We start from the raw sequence: 21,412 nt of genomic DNA on the forward strand, positions 1-21,412 counted from the left end.
ATCCTCAACCTGCCCGAACTCTCCGACCATCACAAGGAGACACTAAGAAAATTCGGCCTCAAGCTATTACGTCATCCTCGCCACCGTAACCTGCTACCGTCGGAAGCTGACCGTCCTGCCCGGGCCACAAGGCATCACATTAGACTCAAGCTTTAAGCACCACGCACAGACAGATATAAACAGTCCCATACCTTCTACTGTACACTTATTAAACAAAATCTAATCCAAACATCATATTAACACTGAGACCCATCTATTAATCTTTATATGTTCATGTTTCATATATCTGTATAGTGCACAATCACGTGTGCCCCTGACGACGTGGACCTGGACACTTGCGTTAGTGTCGTCACCTCTCTGCGTGAGGAATTCGCTTCCCGTTTTGCAGGAGTCAGGGAGCTGGCTGCGGACTTAAAGCGTTTCACTGCTCCCTTCGACTTCCCCGTGGAAGACGCCCCTACCTCCCTGCAGATGGAGTTGGCGGAGCTGCAGTGCAGCGATGAAATGAAGGTTGAAGTTCCCCACCTCTTCTCCGTTGTCCTTCTTCCGCGACATTGTCCTCCCTTCTAACAATTTTTCAAAAATACATTGCGCAAGTTCAACGCATTGTGGCCATGTTCGGCAGCACCTACTGTTGCGAACAGCTCTTCTCCAAAATGAAGTACACGAAGTCTCACCTTCGTTCCCAACTCTCAGACTGCCACCTCAATGATATTCTTCTGTTGTCTACCTCAACCATCGAGCCAGACATGGAAACACTTCTTTATGGCAAACAGCACCAGCAGTCTCATTGATTTGTAGGGTGTTCAATGCAATTTTTGTATAATTTATTCATTGTATTCAATGTATTTGTACAAAATAGAGTAATTCTGGGGATTTCTTTTTCACTCCGGCCCGCGGCCTCCTTCCAAAAGTCTCATCTGACCCTCACTCTGAAAAGATTACCCGCCCCTGATATAGTGCAAAATCATTCGTTCGTTCATAGTCTTGTTGATAGGGTGGTAAGTTATTTATGACCACTACTCCCAGATCTTTCTCCTTCTTCGCTCCTTTATTTTTATGTTTCTCTTCTTGTTGAATAAATTATTGATTGTCTTTGTATTTCTGCCCATTTCCAAATGATTTGCAATTTTAGCATTGAAGTTGAATTCTCTCTGTAATGTGTGTTTGTACAGCATGTGTGTGTGGGGGTGTTTACCTAGTTCTATCTTACGGGAAGGGAGCTACGCTCGTGGTGTGTGTGTGTATGTGTGTTACCCATGACGTGTAATCATGAGTGTTTGCATATGCAGATCCTTTCACCCCTTTACACCTTTTGCAGAAACTACAGGACCGGCGCAGTCGTGGAGCACCGAAAAGGACAGTGGGAGTGGGCGAGGGAATACCGTGCGGACCAACGACAACGGATTCAGAGGCGAGTCAGTAGACGACGCTGGCCAAATCATCCGCAGTGGAACCAGGGGACATGCTGACGGCAGATCTTTCGGGACTGCCGGAGATGGCGGTGACAGGAACGAGAGCGATGGTGATGGTGTTGAAGAGAACGGCTACTGGAAGATCAGTCGTCCGCGGTCTATCCATACACAAGAGTTGGAAATTACGTACGACATTGAGCTCAGCCCGGTGAATAGAAACGAGAGTGACACTGAAGACGGTGGGCTTATCGACACCAGGGATGGTGGTTCGAAAGTAGGCAGAGAGGAGGACGGCGACAGAAAGCGGCAAGGCGACAAAGAGGGGAGAGATGGTCAAGGAGGTAGAGGAAAGAGTGAACGAGGAGGGAAAGGAGCAGGGAGAGGTAGAGGAGGAGGAACAGAAGGAGGTCGGAAAAGGAGAGGAAATGAAGGGGGAGAAGGAGTAGAAGGAGAAGGTAGAGACAAAGGAGAAGAAAGAGGAATAGGAGGACGAGGAGGAAGAGTAGAAGGGAGAGAAGGAGAGAAAGGAGGAGGAGACATAGGAAAAGGTAGCGGAAAACAAAGCGATACTAACGAAGGTCATGACTTGGAAGTCGGCGGTGCTCTTCGGGTCCAGCAGAAGGAGGAGGAGAAGGACGGCGTCCGGGACAACGGTAAAACCGGCGACTACAACATCGGGGTGATGCAGACGGGCACAAGATTCGCTGACGACGGAGGAGGAGACGGCTTGGGCGAGAAGGATTTCGGTGATTTTGAGGAGAATGGGGAGAATCCCAGCGGAGAAGGAAGAGGGAGAGGAAAGTGGGCCAACGAAGTCGGTAGCAGTCGAGACACCCGAAGCCGGACCAGGAGCTCCCACCTAACACTACCTACACGTAAGTCTAAGCTGCAGTGTTTTATTATTAACATTATTGTTGTTGTTGTTGTTGTTATCATTATTATTATTATTATTATTATTATTATTGTTGTTGTTGTTATTATTATTATTATAATCAAAAAATTATTAATATCATTATTGTTATTATTATTATCATTAATAGCATTATCATAATTATTATAATCAATATAATGGTTAAAGAAAATGGAGAAAAGTGGGAAATAAGCCAGTTGTTGTTTGCTGATGACACTGCACTTGTAGCAGGATCAGAGGAGGGATTGAGGAAGTTAGTGACAGAGTTTGAGAAGGTGTGTGAAAGAAGGAAGCTGAAGATAAATGTGGGTAAAAGTAAGGTGATGAGATGTACAAGTGAAGAGAGTGACAGCAGGCTGGAAGTGAGCATTAAGGGAGAGAGACTGGAGGAAGTGGATAGTTTTAGATACTTGGGTGCAAATGTGGCAGGAAAGGGAGGAGTGGGGGTGAAGGTAGAATGTAGATTGAGAGAAGCAGGTAAATGCCTTGGTGGATTAAAAAGTATAATAATAAATAGACATCTGGAAATGGATGCTAAGAGAAGGTTATGTGAAGGAGTGATTGTGCCGACAGCACTGTATGGGGTAGAAACATGGAACATGAGAGAGGAAGAGAGAAGGAGTTTGAATGTGTTTGAGATGAAATGTCTGAGAAGTATGATAGGGGTTACCAGGCTAGATAGAGTGAGAAATGAGGAGGTGAGGAGGAGAACAGGGGTGGAAAGGGAGTTGGGAGATAGGGTTGATGAAAGAGTATTAGGATGGTTTGGACACATGGAAAGAATGAGTGAAGAAAGATTAGTAAGAGGTGTGGAAGGCGGAGGTGGAAGGAGTGAATATGAGGGGGCGTCCTAGGATGAGATGGATGGATGGGGTAAAAGGGGCATTACAAAAGAGGGGAATGTCTGTTGAGGAAGGACGGGAGAGGACAGAAGATAGTGGTGAATGGAGAGGGGTTGTGTATAGATGATGCTGTGATGCATGAGGGGGAGTGGGTGGGGGATGGGGGGTGAGTAAGTATGTATGAGAAATAATTTGACGCAGGCCGAAGGGATTTCTCCCCTTCTTCTCCTTTTCTTCATGAGGGGACGAAGAGGGGGGGGGGTCGCTGAATTAATGAAGCGGCCTTGCTGTGGATGTGCTGTGTCTTGCGACACTGCTTCTGACCCAGGGCAGTGGACAGGATGCAGGGATGATCCGTCATCCAGGAGGTGCCAAGATGAGAGGGAGGGAGGAGGGTGGAGGGGATTGGAATATGTAGGGGATGGAATGGGTGGGAGTGGTTTCTATGCCTTTTTTTTTCTTTTTTTTTTTTTTTTTTTTTTTTTTTTTTTTTTTTTTTTTTTTTTTGCTACCCCCCGTGTAAGGGGGAAAAAGCCTTTGATATATGTATGTATGTATTGTTAGTATAATAATAATAATAATTATTATTATTATTATTAATATTAATATTAATATTAATATCAGTATCATTATTATTATTATTGTCATTGTTATTATCATTGTTATTGTTATGTTGCAAGATGATTGAAGTCAAGAGTCAATCCTTTAGATGTCTAGCATACACACGCGCACACGCACGCATTTGGTGCGAGAGGGAACGTCCGACGTCTTCAGACAACTCCCAAGGGACCCGCCATTGTGCTCAGGATCTGACAGTGGTCAGAAGGGCCAGGCGCTTCTTGGCCTCACCAGGACACTTGGTCAACCACACAATAGCCCAAGTCACGCGGCTCACATAATACAAGATCAAGATATACATCTCGCATTCGACATCGCTCACGCCAACGCTCTCCTTCAAGAACATAAATGGTTTGTACATAATGCCACAAACCAGGACACCTCGTAAACACGTGTTATCACAGAAACCCTTCACAACCAAACCGACACTGCGATTATTACGATACGTGTTTTCACACGAGTGATCGTTTCCGTGCGGTTTTAGTGCGGAAGCAGCACAGACCAAACCCTCCATATCACTCTCCCTCAAGGCATTCACGTAATACATATCTGCCAAGGCATTCACGTAATACATCTCCTTCAATGCATTCACGTAACAAATCTCCTCCAAGACATTCACGTAACACATATTTTCTATGACTACAGAATATTAAGAAGTGCTCCTTCCTTCAGAAAGAAATATGCTTCCTATGGCATGTCCTTAACTCACAAGGAATTTTAAACTCGCAGGACAAGGTCAAGGCAGTCATTTATTTTCCACGCCCTACTTCTGTTGAACATATACACTCATTCCTTGGTCTATTAGGATTTTACAGACGTTACATTCCAGGTTAAGTTGGTATAGTAACACCATTAACTTCACTATTTAAGAAGGACACCCCCTTCACTTGGACACTTGACCAAGAGAAACCCTTTAATTACTTAGATAAAGCCTTAACCACGGCACCTGTCCTTGACTTCCCAAGCCATAATTTTCCTTTCACAATATACACAGATGCGTACTACACCGAACTTAGCTCAGTCCTCAAGCAACAACACGGCACAAAACTCAGACCAATTGCCTATGCTAGCCGCACACTCAATAAGCACAAACAAAATTACTTAGTCACAGACATAGAAGCTTTCGCTTTTATATACGCACTCAAACACTTCAAAAGAGATAATTCTTGGTTATGACATACACATCTACACAGACCATCAACCAATATTACACCTCTTCAAAGGCAAGAATCTTTCAGGAAATCTTGCCCGCTGGTTCCTCATCATACAAGAGTTCATGCCCACCTTTCATTTTATTCAAGGAAAAGCAAACCTAGTTGCAGACGCTCTCAGTCGCCATATCGCGACCATCACTCAAAACCCAATTTCAGTAACTCTTACACAAGCGCGCGTAGCCGCAGCGCAGAGATCAGACCCTCTTTGGAAACGTGTTATATACTTCCTCGAATCTGCAGACACAACTGACACAGAAAATTCTCTCCCAATATCGTTAGTTGATTACATACTCTATCACAAATAAACACTAACGATCAAACATGAACCGAACCGGTCAGTGTTTCATCTCGTAGTCCCTTCAAACCTCATTCCAGAAGTTCTAAAACTTCTACACGATTCCCCCATTGCTGCACACCCTGGCAAGGAGAAATGCCTTACAAAACCAGATTGCACTACTTCTGGTTAACCATGAGGAAGGATATACACTCCCACATTGATGTTTGTCACCCTTGTGCGACTCACAGCGGTCATCTTCCATTTCTAATTTACCCTATCCCTTGTAAACCATTCGACACAGTCGCTGTTGATCTCCTTAAGATACCACTTACACACAGCGGAAACCAATACCTATTTATCTGTGTCGATCCATTTTTCACGATTCTGTATCCCCCCCCACCACCACCACCAGAAAAGACATCACAACACGTAACAAAACCCCTTTTTGAGAAACTCATATGCCCTTTCACTACACCCAAAAATCTGATTTCTGACAACGGGACTGAATTCAACGATGAAATTCTTTCGCACATGTGCAATCACTTTCAAATCACCAAATGCAACATTTTTGCTCATTACCCTAGTTCAAATGGCTCAGTTGAACGCCAGAACAGAAAGGTTCTCAATGTTCTTCGACATCTTGTTCTGATCTTCACCCTTCTTGGAATGAACATGTACCCCTGATTCAAGCTTTCATAAATAGTTCCATTAACAGTGTAACCTCAGATTATTGTTGTGGTTACATAAGATAGACTTAATGCGGGCAAGATAAACTCCAAAACCGAAGTTTTTCTGTTTATTAACAATAAATCTGGGTGTTTAACAACAAATTATCAATAGGCCCTTTGGGCAAAATAGAGTAAGTTCCGGGCCTTGACCTCGGTCTTACCTGTGTCTAGTAGGCACTCGACCTGGCCAGCTCTGGCTGGCAGGCTCTTGACCTGCCCAGCTCTCCTGTCTTGGTTACATTATCGTCGCGTAATATAGGGAGTTAGTGGGCTGTCGTAAGTGAAGGTGTTAGTATTGTACAATTAAATATTGTGTTAGTTTCTACCTATGGGGGTTAGTCGTATGGTTGGTGGGTATGATTAGATATATATATGTTAGCTTATGGGTAATATAATAGGGGCAGGTATAATAAAGGGGGTTCAATGGGTTTCTCTGGTGACATTAGGTATCTTCGTGTAGCGATATCTTGTTTGTCTGAAATCTGCTGCGTTAGGTTGCTGAGGTCTGGGAAAGCGAAATCAGCGAAAAGTGGAGGGAGTGCTATGTCGCAAGCATGTGGATCACGTGCGTGGTAGGTGACAAGGTTAGTAATGGTTACAAACAGGTCAATATCGAAATCACCTCATTTTATCCTCTTTGGCTCGGACAAAAGGCTCCTATATGACCTTCTTGTTTCAGAATTACCTCCTATTTACAATTTCAATTATTATGTCAAGGTCAACGTAACAAATTTCAATAATATTTTCAAAAGAATCCATAATACTCTTTATCTAAGGACAAAATGGTCCGTCTGCATAACAAATCAACTAGAGCTTGTACCTTTGAACTTTGTTTACACCCTCAATCACACCTCCACCTAGAAGCTCTCCCCTAAATTGTCTTGACCCTATCGTATAATTGGATATGAGTCAGAGAACAAAGTCAAAACACTCAGGTTGCACGATCTTACAGAGACCGTCCTGCACAAAGATCATATTAAAAGTCCTCCGTGGCCTCGACATAGAGAATATCCATTGACAAGCTCACACTACCCCAGCAATAGAGGATCATCAATTCTCTCCACCAAAACTTCCAGTTCCCCTCACCCGCTACTTTGAAATCGAGCGACAACTTCATAAGAGTATATTTCTTATCTTTGGGTAGGACGGTCTCTGTGAGATCGTGCAACCTTAGTGCTTTGACTTTGTACTTTGACTCATGTCTAATGATACGATAAGGTCCAGAGAATTTAAGGGAGAGCTTCGAGGTGAGGGCTGTGGTTGAGGCCATTAACAATGTAAAAATAAACGTTATTTAATGGGTGTTTTGTCCTGAGTTTTGCTGATTTGGACATGCGGGAGGAGTTAGTGCCTCTGTTACGTTTGTAAATAATGTCAACAGCTGTCAATGAAGTAGGAGAGTTAGAGTCCTGGGGAATGGTTTGGGTGGAACACTGGAAACTCTTTTGTATGAAGGTGGTGGAGAAATCTGTGCTAGCAGCTGGCGCAGGGAGGAAATTATTTGCATAAATGATACCATTTTGAGCAGGTAAATGACTATGTTATGTTGCTTCATCAATGTTAAACCTATGATGATACCAACAGGAAAACAAATAACAATACTTTATTTTCTCCTATATCTACAATTTACAATGCATGGACTGAGTCTGGACTCTCAGTATCCATGCATGGGATATTTACATAATATTTACGAAAGATGGAGAGCATAAAATAAATATGTGATAAAGAAATAAAGTGTTCACGCATGTTGATCTATTGTTTCCCCAAGTGTTTGGGCGTAGTCCGAAGCACCTGGCTTCTCTGGTCACTATCAGATCCGATGAAAATGGAGCGTCCCTTGGGAGACAGATCTGAGCACAATAGAGGGTCCCTTGAGAGTTGGCTGAAGATGTCGGAGTTCACTCTCACAGCACATGCGTGCGTGCGCGCATGTGCACGCTAGACATCCAAAGGATTTACTCTTCCTTTCAATCACCTTGCAACAATTATCATATTTGTTATTACTATTATCATCATCATTATAATTTTATTATTATTAGTAGTAGTAGCACTATTATTGTTGTTATGCTGTTGTTGTTGTTATTTTCGTGTTGTTATTGTTATCTTTGTTACTATTACCACTACTTTTATTACTTTTAAATTAAACGGAGTGGGAAGTGGAGTGGGAAGAACACAAACATTAAAATTGTTCGCCAGCAGTAGGAGAGACATAAGAATATATACTCACAAAAGAAGGAATAAAGAAAGATTAAATGGACATTGATACCTTAAAAGAAATAACTAATTTCAAGGAAATCTATATAAAAGGATATGTGCAATACCCGATAAGAATTTCGTTTAAAACAATAAGTTATCAAGAAACAACACATGTACCAAATCTGCATGAGCTTGACCTGATCGTCCCCTCCTTTTGCCTGGGGATCTCGCCATTTGTTTTGGGGTTTGGCAGCCCATATTTGCTGGGAAAACACAGAACCTTAATGATAGTGAGGATAGGGACTGGAAGGGGGAGTGGCGTATCAGACTGCTTCAAATGGTGTTGGGGGAGTTAAAGACAAGGCTGACGTCCAACTTGTCAAAGGGGAGGTTTTGAGTAATGTAGTGGGATATTTATAGAGCGGTTTCTGGGTGAAGTGGTGATGGCGTTATCGGAAGCGTGTTGGTCTCGCATTCGCTTAGTTGTGAGTTCGAATCCCGCACTCCTTTCCGATTCCCAACAGTGACTGTTACCTGGCCCAGTAGGCCCTAAAGCGGATAGGGCAAAGGTGACAACTTCGTTCGCAGCTACTCATCGCCTCCTGACAAGCGACGTCCTTTGTGGTGTGAGGACGGTCAAAGGATAAGAAGAGGTTGTAGGATCACGGATAGGCTGGTTCCCCGTGAATATTTGACTTGTGTTTGGATGAATGCTGATGGATGCTGAGGTCAAAGAAAGGGGTTAATATATCTAGACTTTGCAAAAGCTTTTGATACCATCCCCCACGAAAGACTACTTACAAAATTAGCTTCACACGGAATAAGTAGTAGCCTATTACGTTGAACTAGTAATTGGTTGAATAATCGAAAACAGAGCGTTGTTTTAAATGGAAAAACTTCTAGATGGAAAAATGTTACGAGTGGAGTTTTTCATGGTTCCGTTCTTGGACCACTTCTATTCATAAATGATATACACCACGGACTAAAATCTATTGTCTCCAAATTTGCTGGTGATACAAAACTGTGCGGAATGGCAAATGATCACTTAAACCAATTAGATATTCAAAAAGTTAGATAAATTGCAGCAATGCTCTGAAAAGTGGCTAATGACATTTAACACAAGTAAATGCAAGGTAATGCACATAGGTAAAAATGACAGTAAGTACGATTACAAGTGATTTGGAAATTCGTTAACAAAAGTGGATGGTGAAAAGGATCTCAGCGTAATTATCAGTAACGATCTCAAATCATATAAACAGTGTATTTCATCCTCTGAGAAAACAAATAAGATTCTAGGATTGATTGCGCGATCTTTTGATTTGTCCATTTCTCATTCACAAGCTATATAAATCATTAGTTCGTCCACATTTGGAATATGCTGTTTCCGTACGGTCACCGAATCTCATTAAAGACATTGACAGATTGGGAAAAGTATAACGGCGAGCCATAAAACTGATTCTCAATATAAAAAACAAACCAAACGAAAATTGACTAAAACATACGAATCTGTTTTCCCTAAAAAAGCGTAGACTCAGAGGTGACTTGATACATGTCTTTAAGATTCTAAAGGGAATTGAGATCAAAAGTGACAAAATTTTCACACTGAATGAGAATCCGACAAGAAATAATGGTCTCAAACTCTCAGGAAATAAACTTAATTTGGAAGTGGATAGAAACAACTTCGCCAACCGTGTAGTTAATGAATTGAATTAACTTCTTGCAGACGCAGTGCAATGTAGTTCAATTCGAAGCTTTAAGATTCATTTAGACAAACACCTAAGCAAAATGGTGTAATGACTGCCATTTATCTTATATTGTTTGTTATTATTTGTCTGTTTATTTATTATTTGCTTGATTTTAATTTATTATTAGTTATTTGTCATTTTATTTTTTATTTACTATTTATTATTTAAATATACCTATTGATTTACTTATTTTATTTATTATTATTTATATTATTATAATTTTTATTTATTTATCATTATTGTATTTTTTTCGCATCCGACCTAGTTATGGACCAAAAGGTCTCCTTTCGGTATGCTCCGCAATTGTAATCCTTTGTAATCAACTCAACCTTCTATACACATAGGCATACGCTTTATGTTCATCCACGTCAAACAATTGATCAACCTTGCACAGACAACTGCTTATGTATGTAAGATCCATTGTGTACAATTGTCTGTGTAAGGTTGTGACCAGTTGTCTGGTTCTCGTAGCAACTGGAGGAGGAGGGGGAGTCCTTGGTAGCTTTGGCAGCGTGGGCTACATCTCCCAGTTCCAGCAGCGGCCAATATAATAAGCTCTTTGATCACTGTACCTCATCACACCCCTGAAGACGGTCCTAGGACTAGGACCGAAACGTCGGGCATTAAACCTCCCACTCTGAATCTGGCGTTTACGCTTCTCCCCTTCAACATGGATCTTAGACTCCAGATCTTCACACACATATATAAGCGTATATGTGTGGGTGTATGCCAACAATGAATGTATTCATTTCGTACATTCTTATATTTAAATCCAAATGATCATTAATTGTATGCTTTATAGAACTAGATTCAATAATGATTCTATCGATGTAAGATTGATCACAATTTTCACATCTATATTTCACACTATTATACAGATCCATATTTTTGTAAAAGGCGTTTGAATTCTATAGAAGGAAAATTAATTTAATACACACACACATCTACACACACCTACACACATACAGCCTTGTACAATAAATCTAGTATACGATAGTTTTAAGTTGCTCGCCGACCCCACGACAGCTGTTGCTTGATTCCTCATTTCTGGATTTTATTTTTATTTATTATTATTATTATTTTTTTTTTCACAAAACGTATTCTTTCTATGTTCTTGTAGAAGAGAATGCTTCGTCTGTTCTGGAAGGTGTGCTGCAGGAAAAGGCCGAGGCAGAGAACCTTCGTCAGTTGCTGTTCGCCAAGGCTCGCCAGTTGCACGAACTCATCGCTGCTGCAAAAGAAAAGGTGAAAAAAAACAACATATATACTGTATATATATATATATATATGTGTGTGTATATATATATATATATATATATATATATATATATATATACACACACATATATATATATACTGAACACCACAGGGAAAATGAAAATTCTTGGAATCCGAGTGTATTGTGTGGTACATATAGATTTTTTTTTTAAGATTCTGTTGATTGTGCTTTCGTGGCGGAATGAGGTGGGTGAGTAGTGAATAAGACCGTCTGGAGAGTCATAGTTAATGTGGTAATAGACAGCCAAGTCTGGCAACCCCCACAAAGAGAGAGGTGCTGAAGGCCGATAGTCAATAGAAAATACACTGTAGAGTATTTAGGAGTCTGGGGTACAGTATGGAGGGTATGGCACAATTGTAGTACCTGCCTATTGAAAATGTTACGATGTTCAAGTATCTGTTACCTGTCCAGATTCGCCCACACCCTTCTCACGATGGAAACGCACTCCCGTAAATGGGCTTGAACTTACCTGAACATTATGAAACAATTCTCAGAAAACAGCGATGTAATTCAAACAAATTGGCCCGGTTGTCACGCAGCTTTGGACTCTGATCCCTCTGAGTTTATCTCCCATGCGTTACCACCTCGCTACCCAGATCTGAGTGGCAAATTAGTAACGCTTGGGATTCAGCACCACAGGGACCCGAATTCAAATCTACACGACGGTCGGGTCTGATTGTTTGATACATTACTGAACATAATTTTTGCACCTCTCTCTTCCAACAGCGGCGATCCTACTGGTACGCGTCCTGGAAGGAGGCGAAGAAGGTGGGCAACCAACTAGAGGAGGAGCAGTCCTCGCTTCGCAACGACCTCGACTCAGTCCACCGGAGGGTCATCGGTACCATGATGAGGAGGGAGCCACTCGTCACTGGTGTCAAGGATGAACCCTCGAGGAAGGTAAGCGAGCAAGCAAGCAAGAGTGCAGGCACAAAAGAAGACAGGGAGGGAGATCTCCTGGTGTGTATGGGAGGGAAAAAATGTATTATTGGTAGCTCGCGTTTTCTGTTTCCCTTCTGTTTTTCTCTGCTATGAACCATTTCCTCACTTTCATATTCACTACTCTCCATAGAATTTCTCTTTTTCTGACTCTGTTCTTTTCTCGTTTTTTTCCCCCTTAGCTTCTAGTCTTTTTGTTTTCTTATCCTCTCTCTCCTCTTTATTCATTTCTCGTTTTATCCCTACCTGTTTATATTTATCACTGTCTGCTAGTTTCCCTGTTTTTGCTAAGATATTCTCTGCTGTCGTTTGTGACCTGAATTTAACCTTAATTGGTCTGGTCTTATCTGTATTGTATTTCCCTAGTCTATATTTCTTCTATTTGTTTCCCTGTTTCTGGTTCATCTTCTTGAACTACTTCTAATATCTTATTTACTTTTTCCTTTTCCTCCTTTATTCTTGTAATCCTATTTGGATTATACTTCTCTTCCATCCCTAATATAATTATACATTTCTTTTTATCCGCTAAGTCTCTTACTATATTCTCCTTCTTCCTCATCACTTTAATAACTGTGTCCTTAGTTTGTTCTTTCATCTGCTGTTCCATTATATCTCTAAATTAAATTTTATTGTTCTCTTATACAGTGCTGTTGGCACAATCACTCCTTCATACAGTCTCCTCTTCGCATCCATTCCCAAATGTCTATTCCTCATTACACTCTTTAAACCACCAAGGCATTTACTCGCTTCTCTCAATCTACATTCTACCTCCACCTTCACTCCACCTTTTCCTGCTACACTTGCACCCAAGTATCTAAAACTATCCACTTCCTCCAGTCGCTCTCCCTTAATGTTCACTTCCAGTCTACTGCCACTTTCACCCCTTGTACATCTCATCACCTTACTTTTACCCACATTTATCTTTAGCTTTCTTCTATCACATACTCTCCCAAACTCTGCCACCAGCTTCCTCAATCCCTCCTCTGACCCTGCCACAAGCGCAGTGTCGTCCGCAAACAACAGCTGGCTCACCTCCCACTTTTCTCCATTTTCTTTAACCATCTCCAATCCCTGACTCACTACCCTAGCATTCACCTCTCGCACCACCCCATCCATGTATAAGTTGAACAGCCAGGGCGACATAACGCATCCTTGACGAAGTCCCACCTTTACTTCAAACCACTCACTCTCTCCATTTCTAATCCTAACACATGCTCTACTACTCTCATAAAAACTCTTGACAGCTCCCAAAAGCTTTCCTCCTATCCCATAAATCTGCATAACCTCCCACAGTGCCTTTCTGTCTACCCTATCATAAGCCTTTTCCAGATCCATGAAAGCCCAAAAAACATCCTTCCCCTTTCCTATAGCTTTCTCACATATCTGTCTTACCACAAAGATCTGATCTACACAACCTCTACCCGTCCTAAATCCACACTGTTCCTCACCAATTACTCCCTCTGTTCCTCTCCTAATCCTCTCAATTAAGATCCTCCCATAAGCCTTCCCTACTACACTCAACAGGCTAATCCCTCTGAAATTACTACATTCACACTTGTCCCCTTTTCCCTTGTAAAGAGGAACTATACAGGCACTACTCCAGTCCTCCGGTACTCTACCCTCTCTCCAGCAAACATTAAATAACCTCACCAACCAGTCCACCATCACTGCACCTCCCTTTTTCAGACATTCTGCATGACACCCATCCAGACCAGGTGCCTTACCTGCTTTCATCATCTTTACAGCTGCCTTCACCTCATCCTTCCTTATTTCTCCTCCATTCTCCTCACTCATCACTCTCATTTTCTTCGCATTTCCCACTGCAGCTATCTTTCCTTCCCTATCCTCCTTCACATTCAGCAACTCCCTAAAATATTCTGCCCATCTTCCCCTCACTGCCATTTCTTCCATTATCAACTCTCCATCTGTACCTTTTACCTTTTCTTCCCTACTTGATTCGCCTCCTCTTCCTGTATGGGGCAGAAACATGGAACATAAGAGAGGAAAGGAGTTTAAATGTGTTTGAGATGAGGTGTCTGAGAAGTATGGTGGGGGTTACTAGGCTAGATAGAGTGAGAAATGAGGAGGTGAGGAGGAGAACAGGGGTGAAAAAGGATTTGGGAGATAGGGTTGATGAAAGAATATTAGGATGGTTTGGACACATGGAAAGAATGAGTGAAGAAAGACTAGTAAAAGAGGTATGGAAGGCAGATGTGGAGGGAGTGAACATGAGGGGACGTCCTAGGATGAGGTGGATGGATGGGGTGAAGGGGGCTTTGGGGAAGAGGGGAATGTCTGTTGAGGAAGGAAGGGAGAGGACGGAAGACAGAGGTGAGTGGAGAATGGTTGTATATGGATGATGTTGTGACTGCATGAGGAGAAATGGGCGGGGAAGTGGGGGGTGGGGTAGTATGTGTGAGTAAATTTTGACGCAGCCCGAAGGGATTTCTCCCCGTCCTCGCTTTATATGCAAAGGGGGACGGAGAGGGGGGGTCGCCGATTAAATGAAGCGGCCTCGCTGTGGATGTACTGTGTCTTGCGACACTGCTTCTGACCCAGGGTGGTGGGCAGGGTGCAGGGATGACCCGTCATCCAGGAGGTGCTCAGATGAGAGGAAGGGTGGGAGGGGTGTGGAGTGTATTTAGGGATGAAATGGGTGGGAGTGTTTTTATGCCTTTCCCTTTTTGGCTACCTCCCTTGTAAGGGGGAAAAAGCCTTGGTATATGTATGTATGTTCTCTTATACTTTTTTCCAACCACTTACCTCTTTTGCTATGGAGTCTTTGTTCTCTTTATTATTCCTCTTTAATTCCTCTTTCTCTTCCTTTACTTCTCTTAACTATCTTTTTAATTCTTCTATTTCTTTAGCTAGGTTTGATTCTCTTTCTTTAATTCTTCCAGTTTATCAACTCTTTGGGTAACTAGAGTTAATTGGTTTAACCTAACCTCCCATGTTTCGTCCATTTCTTTTAGTTTCTCCTCTAGATTTACTATCGGGGGAGATTGTCATTTCCTCCCTCATTAAATCCATGGAAATAATTATCTTCACCTTCCATTGCGCTCCTCTTATCTATATTTCTATTTTTTACATTCTTACTAATCTCTTCGACATCACCACTGTCGTGTGCCCCTCTCTTGTTGACATGCCGTCTGACTTCCTGGGCCCCTTCGTCCCCTTCCTCATTTCCTTCCATTTTCCTCAGTAATCCCTCCCCTTCTCCTTTTTCTTCACCTTCCCACTACACCACAAGCTTTTCCCTTCCCTACTAATACAACAAAGGTACTCCCTCGTTGTTGAGATCGATGAAACTTGAAGTTTTCTTGAAGTTCCAAACTTCGTTGTCACTTCAACTGACGTGTGTGTGTGTGTATTTACCTAGTTGTATTTACCTAGTTGTATTTTACGGGAAGGGGAGCTATGCTCGTGGGGTCCCGTCTTCATATCTGTGTGTGTGTGTGTGTGTGTGTGTGTGTGTGTGTGTGTGTTACGACGTTGACTTTGCTCATGTTTCCAGGCGAACTTCAAGATTTCTGTAATTCGTCTTCGTCACGAGGTTGGAGATCTGAAGCGCCGAGTGGAAGCCATGAACATCAAAGTAGACGCTGAGGTAAAGGTGAGTGATGCGGCAATTTATTGTCTACTCAGGAAATCTACACAAGGAAGGAAAGTGAATTTCTAGGTCCTCGCGACTTATCAGGTGTCTCCCGGAAAATAAGGAAGAATAGAAAGCGAGGGAGATAGAGCTCCGTGTATTAATTTTCCGTTTTTGACAAAAGGACGCCGCGAACGCACTTTCTCTATATATTTTTGTAAAAAATTACCCGTGACAAACCACTTTGAGGACTGCTAAATGAACCAACCTCCATCTCAGTAACGTATAGAAATTTAAAACACGTACAAAAATATCATCTTATTATGACCTCTACGAGAAGTTCTTGCCGATGCGGCAGATTTTCTTTCTTGTATCTTTTATTTTCTTTTCTTTTTTTATTCTTGTGATGAATGCTATTTTGAGTTTCGTGTCCATTGTAAAGAAAGAAGGTGGTTTGACGCTTCGTTCTTTTCTTGCAGCTGCGAGAACAAGCAGAGAAAGAGGTACGCCAATTACGGACAGAAGTCAGCCGGAAGAAAGCTAACATGGCGGTGACCCAGGCTAAAGCTGCTCATCATCGTAGCATGAACACGCTCCCCCAGGACATTCCCACCTGGGCATAGAAGTGTCCACCCAAGGAGCCCACAGTGTTCAAATGGTACCCAAGGTGATGCTTTTAACAACTGCTGTGAGTTACCTCGCGGCGCTCGGGAGGAGGAGCAGCTTTGAGTAAACAAAAGGAACCGCTCAACAATTCAAACAGCATCCCCCGGTCTGCAAGAAGCACCCTTTGCCATTCTGTATACAAAGAGACCCCGAGATCTCTTAGAACATTTGTTACATCCAGTATGTGTACTGCCTTACTAAAAGGGTGGATCTAGTCTCTGAGGCATTATTCGGAGAGGACAGAAAATAGGAGAAGGGTTACTGGCCCTGAGTTTTAATTACCTCCTTGCTCCCAATGGGATCATTTACAGCCGGCGTTAGCAACAGTAAAAAGTATAAATGTTGATTAGCATGAAAAGCGTAAAAGGTAACGATAAATATTGTCTAAGTAACGCCCAAATCAATTAATGGAAATAAGTGAAAAACTAACATGAGAAGATTGGAATTGTACCATTAACATAAGCACTGGGATCACTTTAATAATTATATGATTCTATGTCGTCTGGATAATTCTTGTTTATCACAAGGAGTTGCACATAAGTCTGAGATCTGTTCTGAATGTCGCAAACCTACCCATGACTTGTATCGTTAAATGGTTTATTTTATTTTGGAGTCTACATAGATGCCTCATCATATCAAATCCACGTGAGTGTTACATAACATTGGTCCTTGAAGTACACCAGTTTGGATGCAGTTTCTTACAAGTGACCGGCGGCTGCTAGATATACCCGTAGGTCATTTTAATGTGTGTTGAATATTATTGACTATTTAATCCCTACAATATCTAACGAAGAAATATAACGAAATGGGTTACGACAATAACTTACTCATTAAATTCTTAAAAACCGCTGCAAAGACATATTTGTCTTAAATAATAACTATGACCTAAATTAATTCCTGGGGCAGAAGGAATAATCGTATTTCTATATGCATTGAAAAGACTTTCCTACACAGCTTACCCAAGCGATACAGTAAAATAGAAAATATAAATGTGTGCACTGAATACATAAATTTAGTTTCTTCTGTGTTGTATTTATGCTTTAATTCAACGAACTTACGTTTTAATTACTTACAAATCTGTTCATAAATCTCTCGCACTGCAACCGTGTTACTTCGACAATTCTTGACTTTAATGCACAATACAGTGTATATACATGATACTTAGTAAAGCAAACACTATTCAACTGCAACACACTCGATGTAATCAAGAACACTGCAGACATTATTCGAAAGAACACTATAGTTTGGAGACAATTTTTAGGTCTTAGGTCACGTGCTGGACACGTGTGTAGTCTAGTGGAAGCTTGGGGGGGAAACAAGCTTTGAGAAGACACTGGACGATTCCTCTCCACTACGGAGTAGTAGAGTTTGTGCATCGTTTGTCAAGACGATGCGAGTAGAGATCCATCATCCCTCGCAAGAAGTATTGGGCTGCTGTCCTTGTAATCGCAGGGATAGTGATGGTACTCTTCATAATGAAAAAAAAAAATATATATATATATATATATATATATATATATATATATATATATATATATATTGTATATATATATATACACACATATATAAGAAGAGTAACATCTTGCACGGAAAGGGTTAACCATCAATAATGAATTGTATCATTACTGTTACCCAAGTATTATCACAGTATTATTTGTTACCACCATTGTGTAATAGTGCATTTTCAACACTGCAATAATTTCTGTTAAAGAAAATCTTAGTCACAGTAACAAAGCTCCTTACAAAAAGTTAATATTGGAATACAGTTTTCGTGAAACTTGCCTTGAAAACTGGGGTGCGTCTTACGTTGCAACTCCAACTGTTGCCAGTTTGTAGGATAACAACTTCGAACTACTCCGGCAGTCTTGTCGGTCCAACACTTTCTCTTTGGTACGTGAGACCAGGATTTGCTTCCAAGCACTTTAATTTTATATCACGGGGCAAACCGACATATCTTGTGTATCTCAAGATTTCACCACATTTATTTATCATTCTCTCTCATTACCAATGCAATGTAATACCTTTGGTTGTACAATGTAATGACTAAAAACATTAAATTTCTACAGCTTTGTCCCACTACCCGCCCATTGCAGACGTTAATCCCTAGATTAGGGTGACGCCCCGCCAACTCGAGTCGCCTGGTGTTAGCCGATATATTGTCGGTAAAGGAGGCCACTGTTCTGAGCAGTTAGAATAGCATAGAAAAAACTTTACCACTTCACTACAGTGACTAGGCTTCTGTTGCACAAACTTGCCAAGCGTAAAAGACTGCAAAGGTTCCCACCATGTTGACGTAACCAAGGGATGTGCTGACGAGGATGCGCGGGAAAAGGTAACAAAATTCAACCAAATGCCGCATCCTTCCAATGAATAATAGATATGACTTTGTCTCATAGCAAACAATAAATTGGCTCACAGCAGAGATCAAATTTTCATTCCATACTTTTAAAGATGGAAAACCCAGAACACTGACCGTTTTTGCCAAGTCTAGGATTTCCATTTTACTGGAATAAACTTCTCTTCACGTTTTCAAATGTAATTTTCATGATCACTAATCAATATCACCTTAGGACTTCGTTCATTTGTGTATATGACACATTGCTGTCACTGTCATTAAAATGTCACCATCAAAACATATCCTTGTAAACATCTTTGTTTTACTTGTCATCTGCCGTGTTATGAGTAAAAAATACCTTTTGATAACACACACACAAACACACACACACACACGCACACACACACACAACTGGAGAAAGTGGACAGAAAATATACTGATACAGAAAGATCGACAAGAGGTTACAATAATAAAAAAAAATGTTTAAAAGATGTCAAGAAGTATAACTTTCCACACAAGTACTTGTGGAATGAGTAAAATTAAAATATAGCCCAAGCTAACAGTATAAAAAAAACCAAAGCAAGTTTTGACAAATGAGCATTGTTCCAACCCCGTACACTACAACTAGATCAATACAACTAGGCAAATATACACATGCACATTTTCTCCCAACTTAGCATTTAAATCATGCGAGGAGAGAAGAGTCGCAGTGAACTTGTCATAACTGAAAGATTAGAAAGAGTTTATATGATTGCTGTCAGATCTCATGATTTGAGACGGGAAGAAATTGAAAACAACCATAAGCCTGAAAGGTATCAAGAAACACTGTTTGGGACACTGAAGACATCCAAACTAAAAACACAAACGAACTTAAACAAAGGTGTGATGGTAAAAGAGAAGGGACCTCACAAGCATAGCTCATTTCCTGTAAAGACTGGCACACACGACATGCATGCACGCACGCACGCACATACATACACACTTGATTAGTGTTAAAGCAATTGAACGTAAAACTGATAAAGATCTGGTTTGGGATACAGTGTCACGAGGTCATGGGGACTAACTGAAGGACACCAAGAAACTTTTTTTTTTCAGAAACATCAAATTAAGGAGCTGTGCCCATAAGCGAAAATTCAAATTTAGGTTTTGACAGAGACAGGACTTTATGATTGCAGTTCCTTTCCTGCATATCATGGATAGGTAAATGCATACATCATTTAAACACACACACGCACTAATACATTGAGGGTTTACTACAGGACATCCGGCCTACCCTCTGGGTGACGATACAACCTTTGTACCAAGAGGTATATGATCTTGCTTTGTACCTCACCACATTGCACTCCTACGTCTTGGTAAGTTTGTATGTACAAACATAATGTGTGTATGCGTACTTGTCTGTATGTGTGTGACTTTTACTTACTTGCATTTACCTAATTGCAATGCACAGTATAAGAGCAAATCTCTGTGTTTCTACTGATCCATCTTTGAATTCGTCACGTGGTTTGATTCTAAAAAATTTCTTCCATAATGTTCTACGCCCCCATGCGGAAATAATGAAAGACAAAATTCTTACCTTCCAATTTTTTTTCCCTCTATACCCACTTGTATTTCTTATATCTCATAAGCTTCATTGTCGATTATCTACTCCTGTCATTGTTCTGAACACTACAATCATATCACCGCGCGCGCTCGCGCGTGTGTATGTGCGTGCGTGTGTGTGTATGGGATAAGCAACACAGGATGTCATGAATCACTGTCAATCCTGTTCACAGTTTGGTGGTCTACAACGTCATACAACCCATGCCCTACCGAGGGCATGCCACGTCGATAAAATAATTTGGCCTGACATAACATAGCCCAGCAGCAACCAAAATGACAAGAAAAAATAACTATTGTACGAAAAGGATTATGAAAAAATCGAGTAGATGCCCCTGGCAAGAATGAAATAGCCTCGCGGCAACGTTTCATGCACCTGTCATGTTATCACTGACGATTATCCCAGGATTAGTTTTTGTCTGCACGGTTGGCATTGATCTGAATGCTTCTACATAATATTTCCCATTTGAAGATCTAATATTACTCCCCGGGGAAGAAGATATAGTTACATAAAACCATTCCCAGATCATGGTGACTCGGTTAAGTTAAGTTTTTCCTGAATATACTGACGCCACCGTACAGTAAGGCGCAAAGGGCTCAATGAGGTATGGACCAATCAGAAAACAGGACTCCATCTTTGCTGATCCCACTGACACTTACTTATCCCCTCTACCCACTCTTTTTGAATCTAATGTTGGTTTGGTCTAGGTCTTCGATACCATATGAACAATTATGGAACTAAACAATTAACTTGGCGACAAGAGCAGTTCTTCTGCGAGACAAGGGTGGAAAATGACTCAGGTGTCCCGAGTTAACTAGGCAAAGCAAAGCTGTGATAAAGTGGTGCCAGTGAACACTGCGTACGGGCATATTTTATGGTGCAACATCGACAAGTTGCACCCACCTCGCGTCTAATTGAAAACTCGCCCTGAACACCAAAATTCTTCATCTACGTCCTCAATGTACTCCGCATAGCGCTAACGCCACCGGCTGGCAACCTGTCTTCGCAATATTGCACTAGAGATCTGCACTTTCTCGGGATGGGATGTTTGCATTT

The 21,412-nt window shown here is 41.3% G+C and overlaps 1 protein-coding gene across 1 annotated transcript; it reads left to right on the plus strand.

Moving 5' to 3' along the window:
• The first annotated feature begins 1,272 nt into the window (after positions 1-1,272).
• Positions 1,273-17,833, plus strand: LOC143032224 (uncharacterized). The gene is made up of 5 exons (XM_076196694.1): positions 1,273-2,290; positions 11,066-11,190; positions 11,951-12,124; positions 15,678-15,776; positions 16,235-17,833. Exons 1-5 carry the CDS (start codon positions 1,273-1,275, stop codon positions 16,376-16,378), a joined length of 1,560 nt encoding a protein of 519 aa, XP_076052809.1. The 3' UTR covers positions 16,379-17,833.
• Positions 17,834-21,412: the final 3,579 nt, after the last annotated feature.

This window comes from Oratosquilla oratoria, chromosome 13, assembly GCF_046742065.1.
Source record: "Oratosquilla oratoria isolate Oo_2021 chromosome 13, ASM4674206v1, whole genome shotgun sequence".
NCBI lineage: Eukaryota > Metazoa > Arthropoda > Malacostraca > Stomatopoda > Squillidae > Oratosquilla > Oratosquilla oratoria.